Source organism: Hippocampus zosterae, chromosome 18, assembly GCF_025434085.1.
Source record: "Hippocampus zosterae strain Florida chromosome 18, ASM2543408v3, whole genome shotgun sequence".
In the NCBI taxonomy this organism is placed as follows: Eukaryota; Metazoa; Chordata; class Actinopteri; order Syngnathiformes; family Syngnathidae; genus Hippocampus; species Hippocampus zosterae.
Genome location: NC_067468.1, coordinates 2701308 through 2724693, shown reverse-complemented (window position 1 = coordinate 2724693; position 23386 = coordinate 2701308). Strand labels below are relative to the sequence as shown.

The window sequence follows — 23386 nt, the reverse complement described above, 5'->3', positions numbered from 1 at the left end:
CAGCGCGCGCGCGCGTGTGTGTGTGTGTGCGTGTGTGTGTGTGTGCGTGTGTGTGTGTGTGTGTGTGTGTGTGTAACCCTCCCCTTCCGGCTCCCATCGTTCGCGAACGACACATCACTACGAGAGAGTGACTAGAGAGAGAATACACGCTTCGGGAAAGCTCAATAAAAGTTATCCACGTTAACACGACAGCTGGACTTACGTGTGCCTGACTTGATAACACGACATGGTGTCAGAAGTACTGTGGTTGGCGTGGAGTGTGTGAGGAGGATCACGGCGGTGAAGGGCAAAAGGCGAAATGAGCGACGGAGGGGAAGCGCGGGCGGATGGAGCCGCGGCGTTAGGTGCACAGCGGGCTGCGGGACCGGTCGTCACCGCGTGGCCGTGCGCCACGTTCAACATCCAGCCGCCGGAGCCCTTTGACTTCTCAAAGCCGCAGGAGTGGGACAAATGGATCCGGAGATTCGAAAGATTTCACCTGGCAAGTAACCTGAATGCTAGTTCCGAAGAAAATCAGGTGAACGCATTGATTTACTGCATGGGTGACGAGGCTGATGATATCCTACGCGTAAAGTGTAGACACTGTCACTTCATGGGTCCATGAGGCGTGTTGACACACTGACACACTGTGTTGATACTGTGCTGATACTGTGTCACTGACCACTGCCACCTGCTGGACCTTCAAGATCCCTGCAGCCAACCCACTTAACAGACTGAACTGACTGATAAATTTATTTGTATATTGAACATATAAACATTCAATTCGGTAATAAATTGGCAAAAAGTGAAGGTAAGATATAAAAAAAGGAAAAGAAAATAGTCATCATCACAAATATGTGTTAAAAGGAGTAGAAAGAAGTAAAAAACCTACCCCGAGTCCTACCCCTTCTTATATATGAATTGATCATTTTTCAAAATAGGAAAGAAAGTCTACATATCAACAAATGCTTTTACCCTTATGTATGCTGTACTTATACATTTTTACAACTTTAGGTTTGTATATACAGTACATACTCATTGGAGCACATGTATATGTCGATTTTCTCATATTCATAATGGATATTACATTTCATTAATATATTAAATCTCATCAATGTATTTCTGATATATTGCTATATTTCATGAGTGTATCGAATTTATCAGCTTAATTCTGATTTGTGTAGTTGTCTTGTACTACTCTCGAATTCATTTTTAATCTCAGCAAGAGAGTTACTCATTTTATTGGTCCATTTCAGAATCATTCCACAGATTTAAACCTATTACAGGTACACTCATTTGCGTGATGTTTGTTCGTGTTTTGGATTTTTTTGTATAGGTTAAATGATGACAACTTTCTCGAATTTTAAAAAGCTTCTGGATGTTTTGGCAAAGGAGGTTTTTGTGTGCTTTGTACATTAATTGAAGTCAACCAGGTCATGAGATTTCATTGTTTAATTTGATAAACAATGGATTTGTGGGTTCCGTCTATTTGGAGCCAGTGATTGTTCTGATTGCTTTGTATTGTCGTTTTAAAACAGAGTGCGTTTTACTGGCATTTCCCCATATTTCCACACAATAGGTCAAATATGGAAGTAATAAAAGTATAATGTGTACAAGGATCTCTTATTCAGCACATCCTTAGTTTTTGGGAGGATCCTATGGTTTGGGATATTTTTCTTTTACAATACAATACAATACACAATACATGCTGATTTATATAGCTCTTTCACAACAGCGGCAGCTGTAACAAAGCGCTTTACAAAATGGTTAACATAAAATAATAAACACAACACATAACATAAAACACGGACAGTCGTGCAGTCCTAACCACTTTTCCGTCACATGCTTTGTTGTTTGAAGTGGTTTGAGATGATAATAAATAGGAATTTATTATCTATTATGTAACTGCTAGCATGGTTTTGCATCTACAACTGTTCCAAGACATTTTCATAAGGTCATTCATCGATTTGATGATGAAGTGTATACAATATCATTCACATCCATGCATTCATTTTGCAACATTCAATGTGTTCAAATAATGTGAAGATCATTTGAATGAGGATGCTTGTGGGCTTTGACTTCACAAATTTTTATTGAGAAAAATAAGATGCTCCAATGTTTTAAACTTCAGCCTGTTGCGTCTTTTACAAGCAATTTCTCCTGCTGTGGAGAACACACGCTCACAAGGGACGGATGAGGCTGGCGTACAAAGGAACTCCTTTGCGAGGTGGGAGAGGTTTGGGAAAGAAGTGTGTTGGTCCTTCCAGTACAGCTGCTTCCCGGAACCTTGATTGTCAAACATGGAGTGGAGAGTCAACCAATAATAATTATTCATTCATTCATTCATTCATCTTCCTAACCGCTTGATCCTCACTAGGGTCGCGGGGGGTGCTGGAGCCTATCCCAGCTGTCTCCGGGCAGTAGGCGGGGGACACCCTGAATCGGTTGCCAGCCAATCGCAGGGCACACAGAAACGAACAACCATCCACGCTCACACTCACACCTAGGGACAATTTAGAGTGTTCAATCAGCCTGCCACGCATGTTTTTGGAATGTGGGAGGAAACCGGAGCACCCGGAGAAAACCCACGCAGGCCCGGGGAGAACATGCAAACTCCACACAGGGAGGCCGGAGCTGGAATCGAACCCAGTACCTCTGCACTGTGAAGCCGACGTGCTAACCACTGGACTACCGGGCCGCCTCAATAATAATTACTGATTGTCAATTAATCATCAACATAGCAACCGTGAAAAGATGAGTGAAAGTTTGTATACCTGGCGTAATACTGGGTGTATCGCGAACTTCAGTCTCATGCTTGGCCCGATAATGCCTCAGCATGGGTGAGGTGCTTCTGTTGGTGTATGACAATTCGACTTGGCAAATTCGACATTTCCTTGAAATGTATTCGGATTAGAATGGTACAACACATGTCAATAATCTGGGAGGCACTCAGCGAGTGCCTCTCGCCGAGAGGTTATCGGCGACAGAAGGCGATTTGAATAAATAAATAAATAATACCTTATTCTCCAGGACATCAAAATGGTCCCACATGGCGGATGATTTGCGTCTCTGCTCCATAATCGGCAAGGAAGGCAAGGCACGAACACGAAGTCTGCACTGACACGAACTTCGACAAGCGAGCGTGAGTGAGGTCTGGCTTGTTTCGGCAGGTGGCATTGTGTCGCCAAACGCACTTCCTTATAAACACTGTGCGCCCGGCTTTTGCTGCGTCAACGCCCTCTGCACTGAGTCGACGCCCCCTGGACTAAGTGGCGCAGCCTGGACTGTGCCAAGCAGCCGATGCAGTCTAAACTGCACCGGTGCAGTTCACGTGTCAATTAGCAGCCTGGACTGTGTCAACGCAGCCGATGTGTCAATTAGCAGCCTGGACTGTGTCAACGCAGCCGATGTGTCAATTAGCAGCCTGGACTGTGTCAACGCAGCCGGTGTGTCAACTAGAAGCCTGGACTGTGTCAACGCAGCCGATGCAGTTCACGTGTCAATCACGTGACGTAATGAAGCAGCACATGCATCGACACGTGGTTTGCTCTGTGAGCCCGGTGCATGTGTCAATGCATTGGTGTCGCTGGACCCATTGCTAGTAGACAGCGAGCACGGCAGTCAGTATGGTGGCCCGGGCTAAGCCAACAGCTGAACGAGTTGGTTCTCAACTGCCGAATATGCTGCAAGGAGAGACCGAACCGGAGGGAGCCAATGATTCCATCACCTTACCCAGGCCGACCATGGGAGAAGTTGGGTGCAGATCTGTTCATGCTCGGAGGCAAGACCTACTTGCTGGTTGTGGACTACATGTCAAGGTACGTGGAGATAGCTTCTTTGGCCTCCTCAAAATCGGATGTGGTAATTCGCCGCCTTAAGTCGATCTAGGCACGCCACGGGATCCCCGACCTTCTAGTTTCGGATGGAGGGCTCCAGTTCTCCGGAACGGGCTTCAGGGCTTTCGCGGAGTCCTACGGGTTCCGTCACATTACAAGTAGCCCACGATATCCACAAGGAAATGCCGAGGCAGAACGTGCCGTTCAGACGGCCTCTTGAAAAAGGCAGATGACCCCTACCTGGCCTTACTCGCATACAGGGCTACCCCTCTCGAAAACGGGTACAGTCCGGCTCAGCTTCTCATGGGGAGTATACTTTTTTAAATAATGCTGGTCCCCACATACACATACACAAAAATTCCTATTGAAAAAGGCAGATGACCCCTACCTGGCCTTACTCGCATACAGGGATACCCCTCTCGAAAACGGGTACAGTCCGGCTCAGCTTCTCATGGGGAGTATACTTTTTTAAATAATGCTGGTCCCCACATACACATACACAAAAATTCCTAAAGTGAGGCAAATCCTCCCTTCTCTTTTCACCTTTCGCATGATGTTTATGGTCCCCTTTAACCATGAAAAACGAGGGATCCTGTTTTATGGTAAATATTTGTTAAGGAATTATTCCGCTAGAAGTAGTAGTAGAACATTGTTGATGAATTTCATCTTGCTATGAGAACTATTGACACTAGTCTCTGTCCTGAACATCTGCTTGTACTCAAAACAAAGAGTGTAGGGTGAAGTTGGGGTGAAGTGATTAACAGTCCCCTGGCCGTCTTTTGCGTCCCCCACATCGTAAAAGTCCCTGAAGGCTGTCAAGTGCCTTCGAAGAGGAAACCTAATCTCAAGATTTGTGGACCAGCAGATATTCTCTGTATTTTGTCAAAATGCCAAGATCGAACTTTGCTTGACTTTCTTTGTTTCAGATTTTTACATAAGGGGAAGGACCGCCCGCCCCTAATTAACATACTATGTCTATATGTACGTGTGACTGAAGTTGCCCGGGGCTTCCTGATGAAATCTGAGACTCACAGGAGCCCGAATCGATTCGTGTTGCGTTGTGATAAACTGAAGAAAAGACTACGTGGTGTGTTGGGTCTTCTTCCACCGTATAGAGAGATAAAAGAACATGTAACCAAGGAAGGGCCAAGAGCAAATTGACAGCTCCCATTCCTCAACAATACTGGATACTCTGTGTTCAACGTGTAAACTTTTATTTAAAGCTGATAACCACATTCCTCACCAGCACACGTGTTTCTTGACCTTATCCTTCTGAGAGATTATTTTACTAAAAAATAAGCAGGATAAAGTTTCCCCGCTTTTGTGGATTCTCATGTGTTAATTTACACAGCTCTTAAATGCAGAGGTATTCACACAATAACTAAACTTCGTTTCGCGTTGCGCTTAAGTTTGTTTGAAAGACGTTGCCGTACATCGTTGTTGCGGCCTGCACCGACGCCGAACACACTACTTATACCCGCTTCACTTAATTAAAAATTGGACGCTTCAAAATACCACCCCCTCTTCTTTCACTACAACTGAACGCACGAAAGTCTCGATGCAGTATGTAAATCCTCTATTGGACGATAACATCATTCGCTCAAGCTTTTTGGCCTAGTTTAGCTTACTTAGCCTAGCTTGCTAGCAAAGAGACGCATTTCGTCGCCCTGCAGAGATTGAGAGTGAGTGTGAAATGTAATGACTCATATACAAATGTGTGCAGGGGGACTGCAGATTACGATGATGATTTGCTCGGCGCAAAAGAGGAAGATGACGCTGGTTTCGAGAAGTTTCGAGTTTGGTCGACCAAAGCAGGTTTGGTACTTGTCATTCTTTCGATCGATTGCAGGGGCCACCAACCGTTTTAAAAGTGAGAGCTACTTTTGGTCCCTGCTATGGGCTACCACTTTTATACACAATTCTGAAATAACGCATTTGCACAGATTTCGTTTTAATTATGTCTCTTCATACCTAAAACGGGGCCAAGATGGCTGCTGGTCAGACACTGTGCTGCCAGCACTTCCTATCCGACAAATATCATGAAGGTGATTTGTGATCCAATCTCCTTGTGATTTATTTATGTATTTATTTATACTTTACAAGAAAGTAAAGCTTCAATTTGCATGATTGTTTTTTGTATTTTTGACAATTTGAGCTCTTCCTGACACATGCTTGACATTTTTTTATTTTGTGCATGTTTTTTCTACTTTCTTCCCTCCAAATTTTGCTGCTGTAAATTGTGAATTTCTCCATTGTGAGACAAATAAAGGTTTTTATATCTTACAAACAATGAAACTGGATTACCTAAAATCTCCCTGCCCCATAGCTTCTTCAGGTTTCAATTTTTTTTAAGTATAATTTTGAAATCAACAGACGACATGACAGCAAAGAAGTTGGCAAAGAGCATGGAAAGTTTTTTTTTTTAATCTCAACTTCATGTCAGAGGAACCTAGTCAAGTCAAATCAAGATTTATTGTCAAATATGCTCTTTGTGAAACATACACCGCAGGTGGAATTACTTTTTTTCTCTTAACCACAGTACAAACATGCAGTGCATTGAAACACACACGGCTAAAAATAAGGGCGGAAAACTGAACTGCATAAAAATACATAAAGACCAGTGTTGTGTCCAAGGACCGGCAACCCAAGGCCAAGGACTTGACTCAGAGGCCAAGGCCAAGGACTTGGAAAATTTTCCGGGGCAAGGCCAAGGACTTGAGAAATTTTCCGAGGCCAAGGCCAAGGACCAAGGACTGATTTTGAAACTGAGGCCTTGCCGAGGACATGTATAAAACAATGCTATCATACCACTTGGCGGGTCTTCATGATTTGCAACGCCCCTCCATCATAACCCTTTGCACTCCCTAACGCTTGAATGAAGTGTTTTTATTCAAAGAGTAGAACAGTCGGGGTACGTGTGATTTATACTGAAAAAAAATCCTATGGTATACATTTATGAATTAATGTTTTGTTGCAGTAGTTTCTTAATATAAAGTAAATCAACACTCAACAGGCATGACGTGGCACGGAACACAAGTTGAGAAACGACTTTGCATAGAAGTCAATCACTGAGTGCAGAAAAAGCGGTAACCTCTCAGTGATAATTTTACAGTTTACAGTTTTACAGTCCCAGGGACTCGCTGATCAGAAAAGTATGAGTGCCGTTATGGATTGAGAGAGTACTAATTTCAAATTCTGAAAGAGTCTACTTATTCAATTGCATATGATAATAACACAAACAACAACTTATACATACAATTATAAACAAATGCTGCAAAAAATGTAATAATTCAGGAGCAGGCCTGAGGATTTCAGAAATTCATGGTAACCGTTTTTCGGTTCCGTCGATTACCCAATGGAAAACCACGATAACAAATGTTGGGTTCCGTAAACGTTCATCATGGAACCCATTTTTCTATTTTGACTGATATTGATAATCAAGAATTCCGAAACTCAAAAGTATAATGTTTCAAGGGTCAATGTTTGAAAACGATGCATTAACAATGAACATTACATCAGCAGCTGTGTACTCCAGGTTTATTCCAAAATATAAATTGATCAAAAACTGGTGTACTCATGTGGCATCATCAGAGTATTTTTTCCAATCTCACACTGCAAAGATTAATTGACTGGTAATCATTAATACAGGTAAGTATTGATGTGGCTTGACATCCTCTTCCCAAGACGATGCATGTGTCTACGATCAATTTGACGAAAGAATTTAACACACGTCATCATTAGTTATACCAACAGTTAACAAATGAACAGCAGAAAATATTGTGGAGGGCCGGGCCAAAGGTTAGAAATCTACTCCTGATTTCGATTTTATTTCTCTGTTGAAATAAGTTAATGACATTGTTTACAGAAGCTGATAAGAGTATGTGTTATTTGTAGATAATGAAAGTGCAGTTATTTTACAGAAAAATGATTTCTTCAGTGAAATTATGCAAAACAGTTCCAATTGTGCAACACTTGTAACTCTTTTTCAGTAAAATGAACTACAAATCTTTCTCATTTTAAATTTCCCGTGAAGATAGCACAATTGTCTTTGTATGCCAGTAATGTAACAGAACTCACATTTTTTTGTCCTAACTGCCAAACAATGTACAAAAAATATAAGCAAGCATGTTTCAGTGTTTTGATTTTTTTCTTGTTCAGGAGAGATCGATCTAGCCCAGGGGTGGGCAAACCTTTTGGCTTGGGTGCCACATTGATTTCTAAATTTGACAGGTGGACCGGGTCAGCACAAGATACGGTACATATAAAAATGTATATGTTGACAGTCCATACCAAACCTCAACAGAACAAAAGTATTAAAGTATTGCCATACTTTTTAAAAAAAATGAGAACAGTGTGACATCCACAACAAACAACTGTGATGAACGTCCAAGTATGTTAACATACTGTACATGTGTGACAACACAAGCAACAAAGTGCAACAATATATTGCCCATAAACTGCAACATACAGTACAGGTATATGACAAAATGTAACAAAATTAGGACCATACTCTCCCAAATGAGACACGTAAAAGACCTGGTGGCTTTCTTTCCACTCACTGTCTCGAACTTGGCCTCCCCTCGATCACCACACAAGACAGCGTTGCTCATCGTGTATTGAACTTTTGAAGCCAGCCACAGCCATACCGTTATGGAAATCGATTGCTCTCTTATTAGCGGTCCAGTTTGCGGAAAGATTTTAGCACGATAACAGTCAAACCATTTCAGGAAACGTTAAATTTACTCGACTGTCCGTCGAGCCGCATACAATTCACCAAGCCAAGGACTGGCTCGAGGAACACATCTCTGAGAAAGACAAATATACGGTATAAATATGAGCAAATAAAACAATAAATAGCAAACAACAGACAACCAAGGGCACTTGTGATTATTGCAGGTTCAAGTTTAGGTAGTGAATTGTTTAAAGTGTAATAATTGGATGTCAAATGCAGAGGGAGGGTCTGTGGCAGGAGGTGGTGGTGGTGGTGGGGTTGGGGGGCAGAACATTGAGGGAGTTGAGTCTCCTGACCGCCTGGTGGAATAAGCTGTTCTTGAGCCTGCTGGCTATAGGACAGAGACTCCGCAGTCTCCTCCCGACGGCAGCAGGTCGAGGAGGCTGTGAGATGGGTGGGTAGGGTCACCTGCGATATGGATGGCTTTGCGGGTCAGACGAGAATTGTAAATGTCCGCGAGTGGAGGAAGACAAACACCATTGGTCTTCTCAGCTGCTCTCACAATGCGCTGCAGACTCTTTGGGCAGGACATGGTGCAAGCGCCGTATCACACGGTGATGCAGCTGGTCAAGATGGTGCCTCTATACAGAATTTCTGCTGGGGGGTCAGGGCTCTTGCTCTCCTCAGTTTGCGGAGGAAGTACAGGTGCTGGTGGGTTTTTTTGGCCAGTGAGGTAGTATTTAGGCTCGAGGTCAGGTCTTCAGAGATGTGCACACCAAGGTGCTACTCGCCCTCTCCACTGCAGTACCGTCGATGGTCAGCGGAGCATGCTGGGTGTGCGTTCTCCTGAAGTCCACAGCAATCTCCTTCGTTTTCTCCACATTCAGGTCTAGATGGTTGTCTTTGCACCACAAAGCCAGCCTGCTCACCTCACTCCTGTAGATTGTCTCATCATGGTTATTGATGTCGTCCGCAAATTTAATGAAGAGGTTGGAGCTAGATGAGGGAGTGCAGTCGCGGGTCAGCAGAGTGAATAGGAGGGGGCTCAGCACACATCCTTGCGGGGGCCCCGTGTTTATCATAATGGTGCCGGAAGTATTTCTGCATACCCGAACTGCCTGGAGTCTCTCCGTCAGGAAGTCCAGCAGCCAGTTACACATGGAGGTGTTGAGCCCCAGGTGGTCCAGTTTATCTTTTTTTTTTTTTTTTAATCAAAGTGGTTCTATAACAGGCGGAGCTGCTTGAGATGCATCCATCCGTTATCGGAACCGGCGCTTCAAACCATTGTCTACTTTAAAAAAGAAAAAAAGGGATGCGTTAATCCTGCGGACACAACTTTCAGTCTCTAGTGCTGGATCTTCTAAAATGTTGCCAGTGACTGTTAGGTCCCATCTTCACGAAAGAGAAGTGGGAGACAGTTCCCTGATAAGACGGTGAAAAAAAGAAACACACAAAACCCAACCTCAAGTCTGACACTCTTGTCAACTTTTGTCACTGGTCTTTCAATAACATTAGATTTTGACCTTATGCGGGCAGATAAACTACAGCAACCTCTTTGGGTCGATCGTTTTGCCAATAAACACCTTTTTACCTTTTTATTGTAATAGCCTAAAGTTCCAATTGACCTTGAGTATTAAATATAAACAACCATGCGAAAATTCAAAGTTTAAACATGACAATTAATATTAAACGTTTTGTCTTTGTCTTCTTGTGTTTTGAAGACGTCAGTGAAGATTTTGGTCCTGATAAGCAGGATCCAGAGTCCAACCACATGAAGGAGGAAGTGGAAGATGAAGAGCTCCCCTGCGTTCAAGAAAAAGAGGATCCAGACCCTCTTATTAAAAAGGAGGAAGAGCACACTCGCATCAAAGAGGAGCAGGAAGAGCACCTCCTCACCAAGGATGGAGAAGAAGAGCTTCCCTACATCAAAGAGGAGGAGAAGGAGTCTATTTTCAAGTTGCCATTGACTGGTGGCCCTTTGAAGAGTGAAGATGCTGGTCAAAATGAAGCGTGCAGAGGGGTGGGACCTCCATGCGGCACTATGTCAAGTCAACACGTGACATCAGAATGTGATGGAGGATCACGAGCAGATTACCTCTTATCGCCACCGTCAGGTGGTGATGACATAACGCAACATTCTACTGGTGATCTGACATGCGAAAGTGACAAACCCTGGAAATGTTCTCAATGCGGGAATAGTTATGCTTATGAGTGCAGTTTGAAAAGGCATATGTTTAGCCACACTGGTGAGAAACCGTTTTCGTGCTCAGTTTGTGGCCAGACATTCTCCCAGAAGGGGACCTTAAAAATACACACAAGAACTCACACTGGTGAGAAACCTTTTGCCTGCTCAGTTTGTGGCCAAACATTCGCTCAGAAGGGAACCCTAACTATACACACAAGAACTCACACTGGTGAGAAACCTTTTGCCTGCTCAGTTTGTGGCCAAAAATTCTCTCAGAAGGCACACTTAACAGTCCACACAAGAACCCACACTGGTGAGAAACCTTTTTCCTGCACAGGCTGTGGTCAAGTATTCTCTATGAAGTCAAGGTTAATTCGGCACACAAGAACCCACACAGGTGAGAAATCTTTTGCCTGCACATCTTGTGGTCAAAGATTTTCAGATAAGGAAACCTTAAGACATCACAGAAGAACCCACGCTGGTGAGAAGCCTTTTTCCTGCACAGACTGTGGCCAAAGATTCTCTCGGAAAGGTGACTTGGAAGGTCACACAAGAGCCCACACTGGCGACAAACCTTTTTCCTGCACAGACTGTGGCCGAACATTCTCTCACAAGGTAACGTTAAAACGTCACAAAAGAAGGCACGCTAGTCAGAAACCTTTTGCCTGCTCATTTTGTAGCCAAAGATTTTCAGAGCAGACATCTTTGAGAAATCATACAAGAACCCATACTAGTGAGAAGACTTTCCTGCACAGTTTGTGGTCAAAGATTCTTTCAAAAGGCACACTTAAAAATACACACAAGAACACACACCGGTAAGAAACCATTTTCCTGCTCAATTTGTGGCCAAAGCCTCTCATGAAAGTATCAGGTTAAGAATCACAAGTGCGTTGGTGAGGTGAGCCATCATTGATGATGTTTTGGCTTCTCATCTGAGCAGGTTTAATCAATTCATGCTCCAAGAGTGACTGAATTTGAAGGTGCAGCGAATTGAAAGCCAACGAAGTTTTGCCCAAAATGTCTTGGTTTTGAAATTTGGTTTTACCGCAGTCAGTTTTCAGATTGTGTTTGTGTTTATACATTTTTATTTTTAAGGAATATTTTTGTTTTGTTACTTTGAATATGATATGATTTGAAAGTGTTTAAAAAAGGTCCTGCTCTGGATGGAGTGATAGTGAACGGATTTTCATTTAGACGCTTTCGTATTGCTTTATTGCAGTTTTTCATAGTTTCACAAAAGACTTGCTTTTGTGGCAGGGCTGCCTCATATAATCATACTTCAGGTAAGAGTTTAAAATGTTTGACTGCAAGTAATGATGTGTTTCTGCGTCTCAGTGAGGATTTGTTTGTGGTGAGTACTGTGCACGAGGAAGGGCTTTGTTCAATGTTTGTCAAATAATAAAAGCACTGATTGAAATAGACTAACTTGGATGGACAACTGCATTTGTGACCCTAAATTTAATATATATTTTTTTATTTTGTTATGAAATGTGTTATGTAACTATATGTATTTCTCATTGGCTTCATGTTCCTCTTTCTTACTCAACGAGATTACGGAGCCCCTGAGGAGACATAGAAGGGAAACCCCCCCGAAAAAAACTTTGCATTCCCTCACAAAGTTTTGCGTTTCCTCGCAAAGTTTTGCGCGATCTTGCAATCTTTGCTTTTAAATGCACATTGATGTACTTTATCGTCATTGTCCGAATAACCGAAAACAACAAACATGGAGGGTTTTCACCCGTTGGTGAGTTTAATGGAATTTTACTTTGAAATTGGCTTGTCACACAAAGACATGAAATCTCTTCTTGATCTTAAATACAATTTCCAAATAAGCAAAAGACATCTGAAGCGAGTGTTGAACAAAAGATGTCCATTTCGTCAAAATTCGTTCAATGACATGGGGGTCCTGGTTGACTTTATTCGCAAGCAGTTGCAGCATTACGGAAAACTACACGGTTACAGGTGGATGTACAGTAAGTGCAGAGGATAAGGACTTCTTGTCAGGAAAGATGACGTTTGTCTGGTCCTGAAAGAGTTGGATCCAAGAGGTGTGCCGTTAAGGCAAGCAAAGACGTCTGAGACGACAAAACGTACTTCTCTTGAGGGCCAAATCTTGATTAGTGTAATGTGGCTACACAACAATCACGCTGAGAAGCCAATTGAGTTTTTTTCAGCGAAAACATGCCGAATATTGCCATCAATCAACCCGCTTTGTGACTGCTACTCTAGCCATTAATCCAGACGTCATCTTTGATTTAAAAAAAAAAACGGCACCAATTATTTTATGTATTTTTGTTTTGCTGGTTAATTTTTTTTGATATTGTGCTCCTGAGATAATGTTGATTAGTTTGAATGCATTATTGGTTACTGATTTTATGTAATTTTATTTTTCAATGTTGTACGGTCTGACGTGGTCAGTCAAAAAATATTTCGAATAAAATTAAGGTTTTAATGTTATTTTTGAATTTCTATATATATATTTCTAATATTTAGTGAGTATTAAGATGATCTGGAGCGACTTTATAAAATATATATGTGACTTGTAACAATCTCGTGACTTTTTCAGATGTTTTTGGAGTCTGTGTGGTGAAAGCACGATGTTCTCAGTAAGCAGCGCCGGGAGCTGTTGTGGCCCATGCCCCAAATGAAGACGCTGCTGGCTAATCGCGCCAGGTTTACAATCTTGGGGTGGATGTAAGTGTAAAACTTCGAATAAAATTAAGGTTTTAATGTTATTTTTGAATTTCAGATGCACTTTAAGCGTTTTCTGTTCCAGTTAAAAGCTATTCTTTGTTGTAATTTGGTCCATATTTATTTCTTTTTATTCTCTTATACGTTAATAAGGATACAGTGGTATGCAAAGGTGTACTTATCACAATTTTATTGACAAATGATACTATTTATCGTCCTGCTGTTGAGGGTGAGGGGGGCGCGGCATGACAGAAAATAATTGAGAACCACTGCCTTTTGGGAGAGGTGCCCAACCAGTCAACCACGGACAGATACCAAGGTGACCGTGACGTGTGTTGGGAAAAAAATGTTGTTTTTTTTTTGCTTTTTTTTTTTTATTACATGATGGCAAGTCAGTGCTGCCAAACTCAGCGACTTTAACGCTATATTTAGTGAGTATTAAGATGATCTGGAGCGACTTTAAAAAATATATATGTGACTTGTAACAATCTCGTGACTTTTTCAGATGTTTTTGGAGTCTGTGTGGTGAAAGCACGATGTTCTCAGTAAGCAGCGCCGGGAGCTGTTGTGGCCCATGCCCCAAATGAAGACGCTGCTGGCTAATCGCGCCAGGTTTACAATCTTGGGGTGGATGTAAGTGTAAAACTTTGTCTGAAATAATAAAAATTACAAAAGAAAAAAAGATCCCCCCCAAGTAAATCACACGCACTGCTGACATCATTGTGAGACGTTTAGGCGGGGATGAGATTTTTCCACTTTTTGGCGGAATTCCGCTTTTTTCCATTCAAAATTGACCTTTTGTTATATTGTTACAAATTAAGGGTGTGGAAAATAATCGATATTAATCGATGCGTACGTGCGCGATGCGAGTGCATCGGCTCATTGCGCTGGGTACGACGCGATTGACGGGTGAAATCGAGATTCATCGCGATGCATTGGTAGGTATCGGTAAAATCCGATTCAAGCGCCGTTTTATTCATGTTAGACGTCACCTATCTGCCCTTTCCTAGGGGCAAATAATGCACCATCATTGTTTTGCGTTGTGTGTTGAATACGGACAGTAGCCGCGCGTCACATACAGTCCAGTACACAACTAGCGAAACAGTATGGAAGTTCACGCAAGCAGCAGCGAGGAAACTACTGTATTTAATGCTTCCGCAACATTCAGATCTTATGTTTGGAAATACTACGGCTTCGAAAAGAAAGACGGAAAGATTGATAAAAGCTCCGTAATTTGCAAAGAATGTCGCACTACGGAGCCATACAACGGCAGCACCACAAATATCCAGACCACTTAAAACGATGGCACCACATCACCGACAAGTTTCCCGCCCCCTCCCCCGCCTTCCCGTCCAGTTCCTCGTTGGACACCGGAGAAACTGTTGGCAAGCCAGGTCAGGATCAGAAAGAAATCGCCTCTTATTTTGGGGGTCCCCTTGCAGCTCACTGTGACCGCGCAAGGAAAAGCTATATATGGATGACTCTTGGACATTTCATTTTGACACTCCGTGAGAGTGGTCTGTGTACGCTACAATACACACAGCAGCTTTGAGGCTGTGACTGCAACATTGTTTCAATTGTATTTTTTTTTTCTGTCCTATGGAGATGGATATTTCATACAAGACACTCAGTGAGGGGCGGCCCGGTAGTCCAGTGGTTAGCACGTCGGCTTCACAGTGCAGAGGTACCGGGTTCGATTCCAGCTCCGGCCTCCCTGTGTGGAGTTTGCATGTTCTCCCCGGGCCTGTGTGGGTTTTCTCCGGGTATTCCGGTTTCCTCCCACATTCCAAAAACATGCATGGCAGGCTGATTGAACACTCTAAATTGTCCCTAGGTGTGAGTGTGAGCGTGGATGGTTGTTCGTCTCTGTGTGCCCTGTGATTGGCTGGCAACCAATTCGGGGTGTCCCCCGCCTGCTGCCCGAAGACGGCTGGGATAGGCTCCAGCACCCCCCGCGACCCTAGTGAGGATCAAGCGGCTCGGAAGATGGATGAATGAATGAATGAATGAATGAATGAATGACACTCAGTGAGTAGTCTGTTTGTGTTTACACTTCAGCAACAGCTGTGAGTCTCAGGTGCCAAATTGTTTACATTTTCTTTGCACAAAACCCAATTGTGAAAGGGCTTAAATAAGTTTTTTTACACATTCTACTGTTTATAAGGAATAAAGTGGTCTACTTTTTGCAATACCATACTGAATTCCATCTTTTTTTCTTTGCGTATTTGCATCATATTTAATTGAACAATATCACAACAAATTGCACTGTATAGTATCGGATCGCATTGATTTGAACTAAATGTGTATCTCGTCGTATCACATCGTGAAGACGGTGAAACGTATCGCATCGTGTCCCCAGAAAATTCCACGTATCGTTTAAGTATCGCATCGCTGGTAGTGCATCGAGATGTGTATCGAATCGTCCTCAGTGCTGAGATTCACATCCCTATTACAAATCCGTTGAGAACATTTTAGAGGAGGAGCGTCTGGTGTTATTTCTGGGCTGCCGGACTTGTCTTCGGCAGACTTGGGACTCGTAATGTTTACAAATAAGGTTTGCAAGCATCCATTTTGAATACAATTTTTTTTCTTCTTGAATGCTTGTAAATCTGATTTGTTTCATAATTTGTAAATTTCCCCAGTGTGGGACAAATGCAGTTTGGCATGAGCCTGACATGTACATGTGTAACGGAGTGATACATTGCGTTTATTAAATTATGACGGAATTGACGCAACAGCGCACGGTATGGCACCAGCTTCCCGCCGTAGTTCAGGCAGAGCTACCAGGGAAGTCACAGGGTAAGTCAGGTTTCATTGACGGTCCTGATTCATTCTAGTTTAATTACAATATTTCACTTTGTTTTCCCTTTTTCTACGCCGCTGTGTATTTAATTAGTTCCCGGATTTGTTCCGAGTCCACATTGCTTTTTGTGTCGTCATTTCATTTAAGTTTGGTCGAATGAAAGTTTTTATCCATTGAGTTAACAGTTGGTTTTTTTTTGTTGCGCAGTTATTTTCTAGACTGAAAAGCCCAGTGACTTCACCTATCTTGCCATACTGTGTTGCAGACAATAAAAAGAGGGAAAAGCCACATCCTAGTGTCTGGTATTCTTGAAGCGGCAGCGACGTGGAGCTCGAGACCATCATAGTTGTGACCCCCCGTCACACATTTACAGCACTTTGTATGCAGCGATGGCTGTTTGAAAGTGCTCTATAAATACTCTTGACTTGACTTGACATGCTGTTTGTGTTCCTGTAATGACTGGGAAAAAAAATCAAAATATCATTGAGATAAACAAAACAAAATACATTCAACAGGTCTCTCAACATGTCGTTGACCAGACTTTGGAATATAGCGGGAGCATTAGTCAAACCGAAAGGCATAACTAAATATTAAAAATGGCCTAAGGGAGTCTTAAAAGCTGTCTTCCATTCAACCCCTTCCCGCATGTGAACCAGATGGTACGCACTACGTAAGTCTAATTTCGATAAAATGGTGGCCGATTGTAAGGGAGCAAAAGCGGAGTCCAACAACGGAAGTGGGTATTTGTTCTTAATGGTAATGTCGTTGAGCCCACGATAGTCCACACACGGCCGCAACGACTTGTCCTTCTTCTCAACGAAGAAGAACCCTGCCCCTAACGGTGATCGTGACGGTCTAATAAGACCTGCAGCGAGCGAGCTGTTAATACAGTCCCTCAATGCCTCTTGTTCTGGATGAGACACCTGATAAAGCCGAGAGTTTGGCAGCCGGGCGCCCGCCTACAAGTCTATGGCGCAGTCGTACGGACGGTGTGGAGGCAAAGATCAGGCGCGGTCCTTGCTGAACACCTGTTGCAAGTCGTGATAGCAACGAGTCACTCCCTCAAGGCAGATGATTTCGGGGGCATCGTTGCAGACACGCACGTGCCCCCCTACGGCGGACCGTAAACAATGCTCATAACAAAACGGGCTCCAAATCTCTATGGCCGGGCGGTCCCATATATGTTAGTTGCTCCATGTACAGCACTTTGTATGCGGTGTACATGGAGCAAACAGCGGTGGCTGTTTGAAAGTGCGATATAAATACAGTTGAGTTGAGTTGAGACTCACTATCTTTAACTTTACCTCCTCTCGATCATGACATGACAGCATCGCTCAGCTGATGTCTTTCACCGAAATTGTGAAGCCAGCCATGGGACGCTTCAAAGTCTTTGATGCTCACAGGAAGTGCGATGGGACTTGCCTCCTCTCTTATTAGTGGCCCAGTTTGCGGCAAGTTTTTAGCACGATAACAGTCAAACCATTCCCGGAAACGTTAATTTACTCAACTGTCGGTTGAGCTACAAGCAATTCACCATGAGCAAGCCTGAATCGGACTGAGCATGAATCGCTTTCTTGTTTGTCGATTTGAATCTTTCTGATTTGAATCTTGTCGATTTGAATCTTTCTGACTCAAAGTGTCTGAAATGTTTCGTACTTTGTAACCCGCTTTGTTTAATCATAAACGTATCACTTTCTCTTCTGCGGTCATGACTGTTCCTCTTTGTTTTGGTGCCATGACCTACAGGACATAAATATAAATGAATGAAATTAAAAACTTTCACAATTCCAGTAAAACTCACTGCAATCAAGTCACCTGTATGTCGCTGTTTTAGATCCAATCATAGCGGCGCGGACACATTTATTCTGCCGTATCGAGCGGGAGTTGCTTTAGTTGACGTTACGGCTGGATTCCGTATGACTTGCGGGTTCCGAAACTTTCATTGTTTTGAATCGATTGTTTATGCAATATAGTCGTTGAACGTTAAATGCATATGTTTGTTTTTTTTCCGGGTTCGGGAATTTCCGTTTGACAGGGGTCTGCAGATGGTAAATAAGATTTCTCCCTTTCTCTCTCCCTCTCTCTTCATCTCTCCCTCCCACCCTATGTTCTGCAACTTCAACTAACTGCGCCACCTGGCATTGAAATGTCCATCATTACAAGTCCAAATGAAATTAATGCAATCAGTCACATCAAACCTGAATTGTGCACCAATCTTTGGCGGGCCGGATTAAAAAGACGAATGGGCCAAATTCAGCCCACGGGCCTTAGATTGCCAACCTTTGCTCTAAATTGTCCCTGGGTGAGATTGTGAGTGTGAATTGTTGATTGCCTATGCGTTGCCTGCAACTGGCCGGAAACCAGTTCAGGGTGTCCCCCACCTGCTGCCTGTAAACAGCTGGGATCAGCTCCAGCACATCCTTGACCCTCATGAGGTGAAGGGGATCAGGAAAATGGATGGATGGATGATGTTTTGCCATTCACAGTCTTTGTTGCCATGGGGCTCCTCTTTGATGAGTGAATTTGGGGTCTTTTTTTCCTCACTTCAGGGCTCTACCTCCCATTTCAAAGTGGCATTCAAAGATTCCATTCTGAGCTTATTCGAGACGAGGTAGAATAAATGTCAACATTTAAATACAGGCAAACCTGTTTTGGGGCTCTATTTTTTATATCGCACTGCAGAGAAATGGTGCCTTACCAGGCATGAATTGCTCCAATATTGAGCTCAGGATTAGAAGACTCATCTGATTTAAGCTTTATGAGCAAAGAGAACTTTATTGGCCAGCAAGCACCACACAATATCAAAGACCAATACAGATGGCTACATCACACATTTCATGACAAAATGGAAAATGTTCATTTTATTCAGGATCACATCCAATAAAAGACGATTAAGCACATATGACAAATGAATGAAAATCAAACCTCCTCTGAAAATGAATTTAAACAAACTACATTTCAAAAGTACAACTCAAAGACAAATAAAAACTAACTATAATGAAGAATCCAAAAGTATTATAATGCCGATAACAAAGCTAGATTTTCCAATTCATTACAACCAAAAAACAAACAACCCTTTTCAATGCAGTCAGGGAAAAGAAAACTTCCATCCCAATAAAAAGGTACCGTATTTTCACGACTATAAGGCGCCATTAAAAGTCTTAAATTTTCTCCAAAATGGACAGGACGCCTTATGGTGCGGAGCGTCCTTTATATGCGCTGAGTTCCAAACTCTGACTGACAGCCGACACGCTGTTTATATAGAGAAAAGGCGGAAGTGACTGTGGCCAGGCATGCGGGAAAGAAGTCGGCCAATCAGAAAAGGCGGAAGTGACTGTGGCCAGGCATGCGGGAAAGAAGTCGGGCCAATCAGGGAAGGGTGGGCGTGTATATATACATATGGAGAGGGAGAGAGAGGACAGGCAAGCTAGTCCGCCAATGGTGAAGGGTGGGCGTGTAAGTGGATGCCTCAAGCCAGTACCAACACTTGTATAGAGTGTGGCAACTCCGGTTTTGGTTTCTAAGAACCCCTGAAAATAAAGTCGACAAAAAGACACGCCTACGAAGCTCAGTTCAAACTTAAAGCCACCGGTTATGCTTTTGGCATGCGTGCCCATCTCACAGCAGTGGTGAAAAAACAAGTCAAGCAAATGAACTCTGAGCTTGCCGTTATTCCCGGAGGCTTGACTAAAGAACTCCAACCGCTGGACATTGGCATCAACCGGGCGTTCAAAGTAAAGTTGCAAACGGCATGGGAACAATGGATGATCGGTGGCAAACACAACTTTACAAAGAGTGAGAGGCAGCGCTTGGCGAGTTACGCCACAATACGCAACAACGAGAGGGAACGCGGCGTTTTTGATGGATTACGGTACTTGCACAATTGTTCAATTCTTTCTACACACACACGCACGCTGCCACCATGTTTTGCTCTGTTCTTTACTTTCAAATGTGGGAAAGCTTCACACGAGAGAAATGTTGACTTTGCTGTTGCTACTCCTTCTTTCCGCTCGGCAATGCGTAGCAACTCACACTAGCATGTGATGCATTCAATGACAACTGAGATGCGCAGTCCTCTGCTTCTGATACAGAGGATGAGGACTTTGATGGATTTTTGGGTGATGATTGATCGAAAAACGTGAGAACATTGTACGATGGCTAAATAAAATACACCCGAACTCAGTTCTGCTTTCATTGCCTTTTTAAAAACGTGTTTTTATCTTATCTGTATGTCTTGGCATGCTACCGTATGCTTCAAGCTAACGTGTTAGAGTGCGTGCATGCATGCCGTATGTTTAAGCTGGCGAATGTTTTACCACTGTAAAACTGCGGCCATTCGTACGGTGCGTCCTGTGTATGTGTAAAATACAGAAATGTCACCCATTAATGAGACTGCGGCCATTAGTACGATGCGTCGAATAGTCGTGAAAATACGGTACATAAAATACAATCAGCCTGATGAAGCCTGCTCAAATGAGAGGTGAAAAATTCATTGATCACTGTTCATCTAATCACACTTCTGATTCTTAATCTGAGACTTCCATGAAAGTCTTTGGCCACAAACTGAACAGGCAAAAAGTTTCTTGCCAGTGTGGGTTCTTATGTGCTTTGTTAGGTTTGCCTTCACAGAGAATGTTTGACCACAAACTGTGCAGGAAAAAGGTTTCACACCAGTGTGGGCTCTTGTGTGACTTTTTAAGTGTCCCTTCCTTGAGAATCTTTGGCCACAAATTGAGCAGCAAAAAGGTTTCTCGTCAGTGTGTGTTCTGGGGTGTATTTTTAAGCTTTGCTTCCAAGAGAATGTTTGGCCACAAACTGAACAGGAAAAAGGTTTCTCGATAGTGTGTGTTCTGGTATGGCTTTTTAAGGTTTTGTTCCCAGAGATGTTTGACCATAAACTGTGCAGGAAAAAGGTTTCTCGTCAGTGTGTGTTCTTGTAGGGTTTTTTTAAGTGTCCCTGCTGAAAGAATCTTTTACCGCAGTCTGAACAGGCAAAAGGTTTCTCACCAGTGTGAGTTCTTACATGTTTTTTTTAAACTTACTTTGCGAGAGAAGCTTTGGCCACAATCTGAAATGAAAAAGGTTTCTCACCTGTGTGGGTTCTTGAGTGCGTTTTTAGGTGTCCCTCCTGAGAGAATCTTTGGCCACAATCTAAACAGGCAAAAGGTTTCTTGCCAGTGTGGGTTCTTACGTGCTTTTTTTAAAGTGTCCATTCTGAGAGAATCTTTGGCCACAAACTGTGCAGGAAAAAGGTTTCTCGCCCGTGTGTGTTCTTGTGTGCCTTTTTAAATGTCCCGTCCTTGTGAATCTTTGGCCACAATCTAAACAGGCAAACGTTTTCTCATCAGTGTGAGTTCTTACGTGCTTTGTTAAGTTTGCCTTCTGTGAGAATCTTTGACCACAAAGTGTGCAGGAAAATGGTTTCACGCCAGTTTGAATTCTCGTATGTATTTTTAAGTATCCCTTCTGAAAGAATCTTTGGCTACAATCTGAAAAGGCATAAGGTTTCTCACCAGTGTGTGTTCTCACGTCTTTTCAAAGTGCTCCTACAAGTAAACGTCTTCCCACACCGAGAACAGTTCCAGGGTTTGTTGTCAGTGTGACATGTGAGATCACCATCAGACTCTTCATCCTCCTCCTCATCATCATCAACATCATTCTCAACGTTCGATGACATGTCACCGTCTTTCGTGCAAGGGTGCTCTGGCTCCTCCTCTTTTTTAATGTGGAGGAGCTGCTCCTCCTCTTCCTCCTTTAAGTGGGAAACTTCTTTGTTCTCCTCTTCCTCTTTCAAGTGAAAGGGCTCTGCAACCAGCGGCTCACGATAAGCATCTTTGCTAATGTCTGCAAGACACAACGAGAGACACACTTGGAATTCTGGAACTCAGAAAGCAAGACGAGTTCAGATTTACGCAATATGTGACGTTACCAACATCACATGTTCGTTGTGAATTTTTCTTTCTTGGATTATTTCTAATCCACAATGATGGTTTATTTAATTCTTTTTTTTATCCTTGGTTATTTGTGAAAAGACTTGTACAGAGTGTGACATTCAAATTCTACCTCGTGCTTTTCACCTTTCTGAACCGCGAAAAAAGCGATTATACAGTGATCCCTTGCGATCGGCTTCAGTACATCATGCCCCCCCCCCCCAAAGTACTGTATTCAGAAAAAAAAGGCCGAACAACTCAAGAGTTTTTTTCCACTGTATCAGCAAAGAGCACTCATTCACGGTGCATGATTGGTTTCCGGTGCAATGTCGACCAATGACAGCACGAGTGGATTTATCCCTTGAGCTGATTGGTTGGGCATCCTCACATCCCCAACCAGCGTGACAAGAAACTCGGGAAGCCTTGTGTCACGTCACATCACGTTGTTGATTCTCTGGCATACTGTCTCTTCTATTTGCTCCGTCCGCAGCCTTGTGTGTATGTATGTATATGTATATATATGGTGGCTGGATAGCTCAGTTGGTAAGGCATCGGCTTGGCGTACGGGAGACGGTGGTTCGAATCCCGTTTGGGGCAAAAAATGAGCACATATCACCCATCCAGTATGTCCACCTCATACAATGATGAGAGACAATAAAACGAATGACATGCTCAGGCATTGCCCGGCCAAACAAGGTGCTGCGTCAACCTGCGTCAGGTGCTGGGGAACCAGAGCACCTTGATGAAAAATGGGCTGCCGGAACATAGCGGAACATGGGCGAGATACGATAACATGTCTCTGTTGGAATGCTACTTCTCAAGCAACCCTAGTACGGTTACCCGTGCAGAGAATGTGGGCTAAACTTCAAAACCCACAGTCACGGGTTTGAAGTCAACTAGTTCAGTGTTCCAACATTGATGAGGTACAACGCAGGTTCCATGGTGAAGGGCCCCAGGCTGCCAGATCAGAGGAGGACGTCATACCAGAGATTGGGAGGCAAGCCCCAATGAATGAAATGCTGAACGAGGCAGCAACTGACCTGAAAGCTAAGATCATGGCGAGAATGAAAGCCGGACAACCTAAAAAAACATGTGAAGTGTTTTCATGGAAAGTGTGAATGCAGCATGAGGACGATCCCGATCGACAGCATCAGTGATTCTAGAGATGCTTGGCTATAAGAGCAACCATGGAAGCTATGAGATACGTTAAAAGATCAAGGCAGCTCGGAAAGATGTGAGTCAATTCACGGAGGCCCAGAGAGGTGTGATGAAAAGGCCTATACCCGAGAG

General features: G+C 43.2%; 2 protein-coding genes and 1 long non-coding RNA gene across 5 annotated transcripts in view; 2 read left to right on the top strand and 1 right to left on the bottom strand.

The window, feature by feature from the left end:
* The window catches only part of LOC127590680 (gastrula zinc finger protein XlCGF7.1-like), a 143682-nt gene extending 121675 nt beyond the window's left edge, over window positions 1–22007 (bottom strand). The window contains exon 1 of one of the 2 annotated variants that reach the window (XM_052050118.1): window positions 21934–22007. The gene's annotated coding sequence lies outside the window, so the exon portion shown is untranslated. The remainder of the gene's footprint in view (window positions 1–21933) is intronic. The other variant, XM_052050119.1, reaches the window with a different exon arrangement.
* On the top strand, window positions 5215–12093 carry LOC127590688 (oocyte zinc finger protein XlCOF20-like). 2 transcript variants are annotated; one of them, XM_052050124.1, is made up of 3 exons: window positions 5215–5378; window positions 5539–5630; window positions 10209–12093. In XM_052050124.1, the coding sequence occupies exons 1-3, from the start codon at window positions 5374–5376 to the stop codon at window positions 11489–11491; spliced, it is 1380 nt and encodes a 459-aa protein (XP_051906084.1). In that variant the 5' UTR covers window positions 5215–5373; the 3' UTR covers window positions 11492–12093. The 2 variants fall into 2 exon arrangements, with proteins under 2 accessions (XP_051906084.1, XP_051906085.1); XM_052050125.1 differs by lacking the exon at window positions 5539–5630 and having other exon boundaries at window positions 5220–5497.
* The window catches only part of LOC127590738 (uncharacterized), a 90552-nt gene continuing 87869 nt past the window's right edge, over window positions 20704–23386 (top strand). The window contains exons 1-2 of the long non-coding RNA XR_007959750.1: window positions 20704–20828; window positions 21080–21102. This is a non-coding gene — a long non-coding RNA (uncharacterized LOC127590738). The remainder of the gene's footprint in view (window positions 20829–21079; window positions 21103–23386) is intronic.

Bases quoted from the DNA above. Each gene is read 5' to 3' on its own strand.
- LOC127590688 (XM_052050124.1), top strand. The intron at 5,631-10,208 runs GTTTGGTACTTG...TGTGTTTTGAAG, and splicing joins AGTTTGGTCGACCAAAGCAG to ACGTCAGTGAAGATTTTGGT.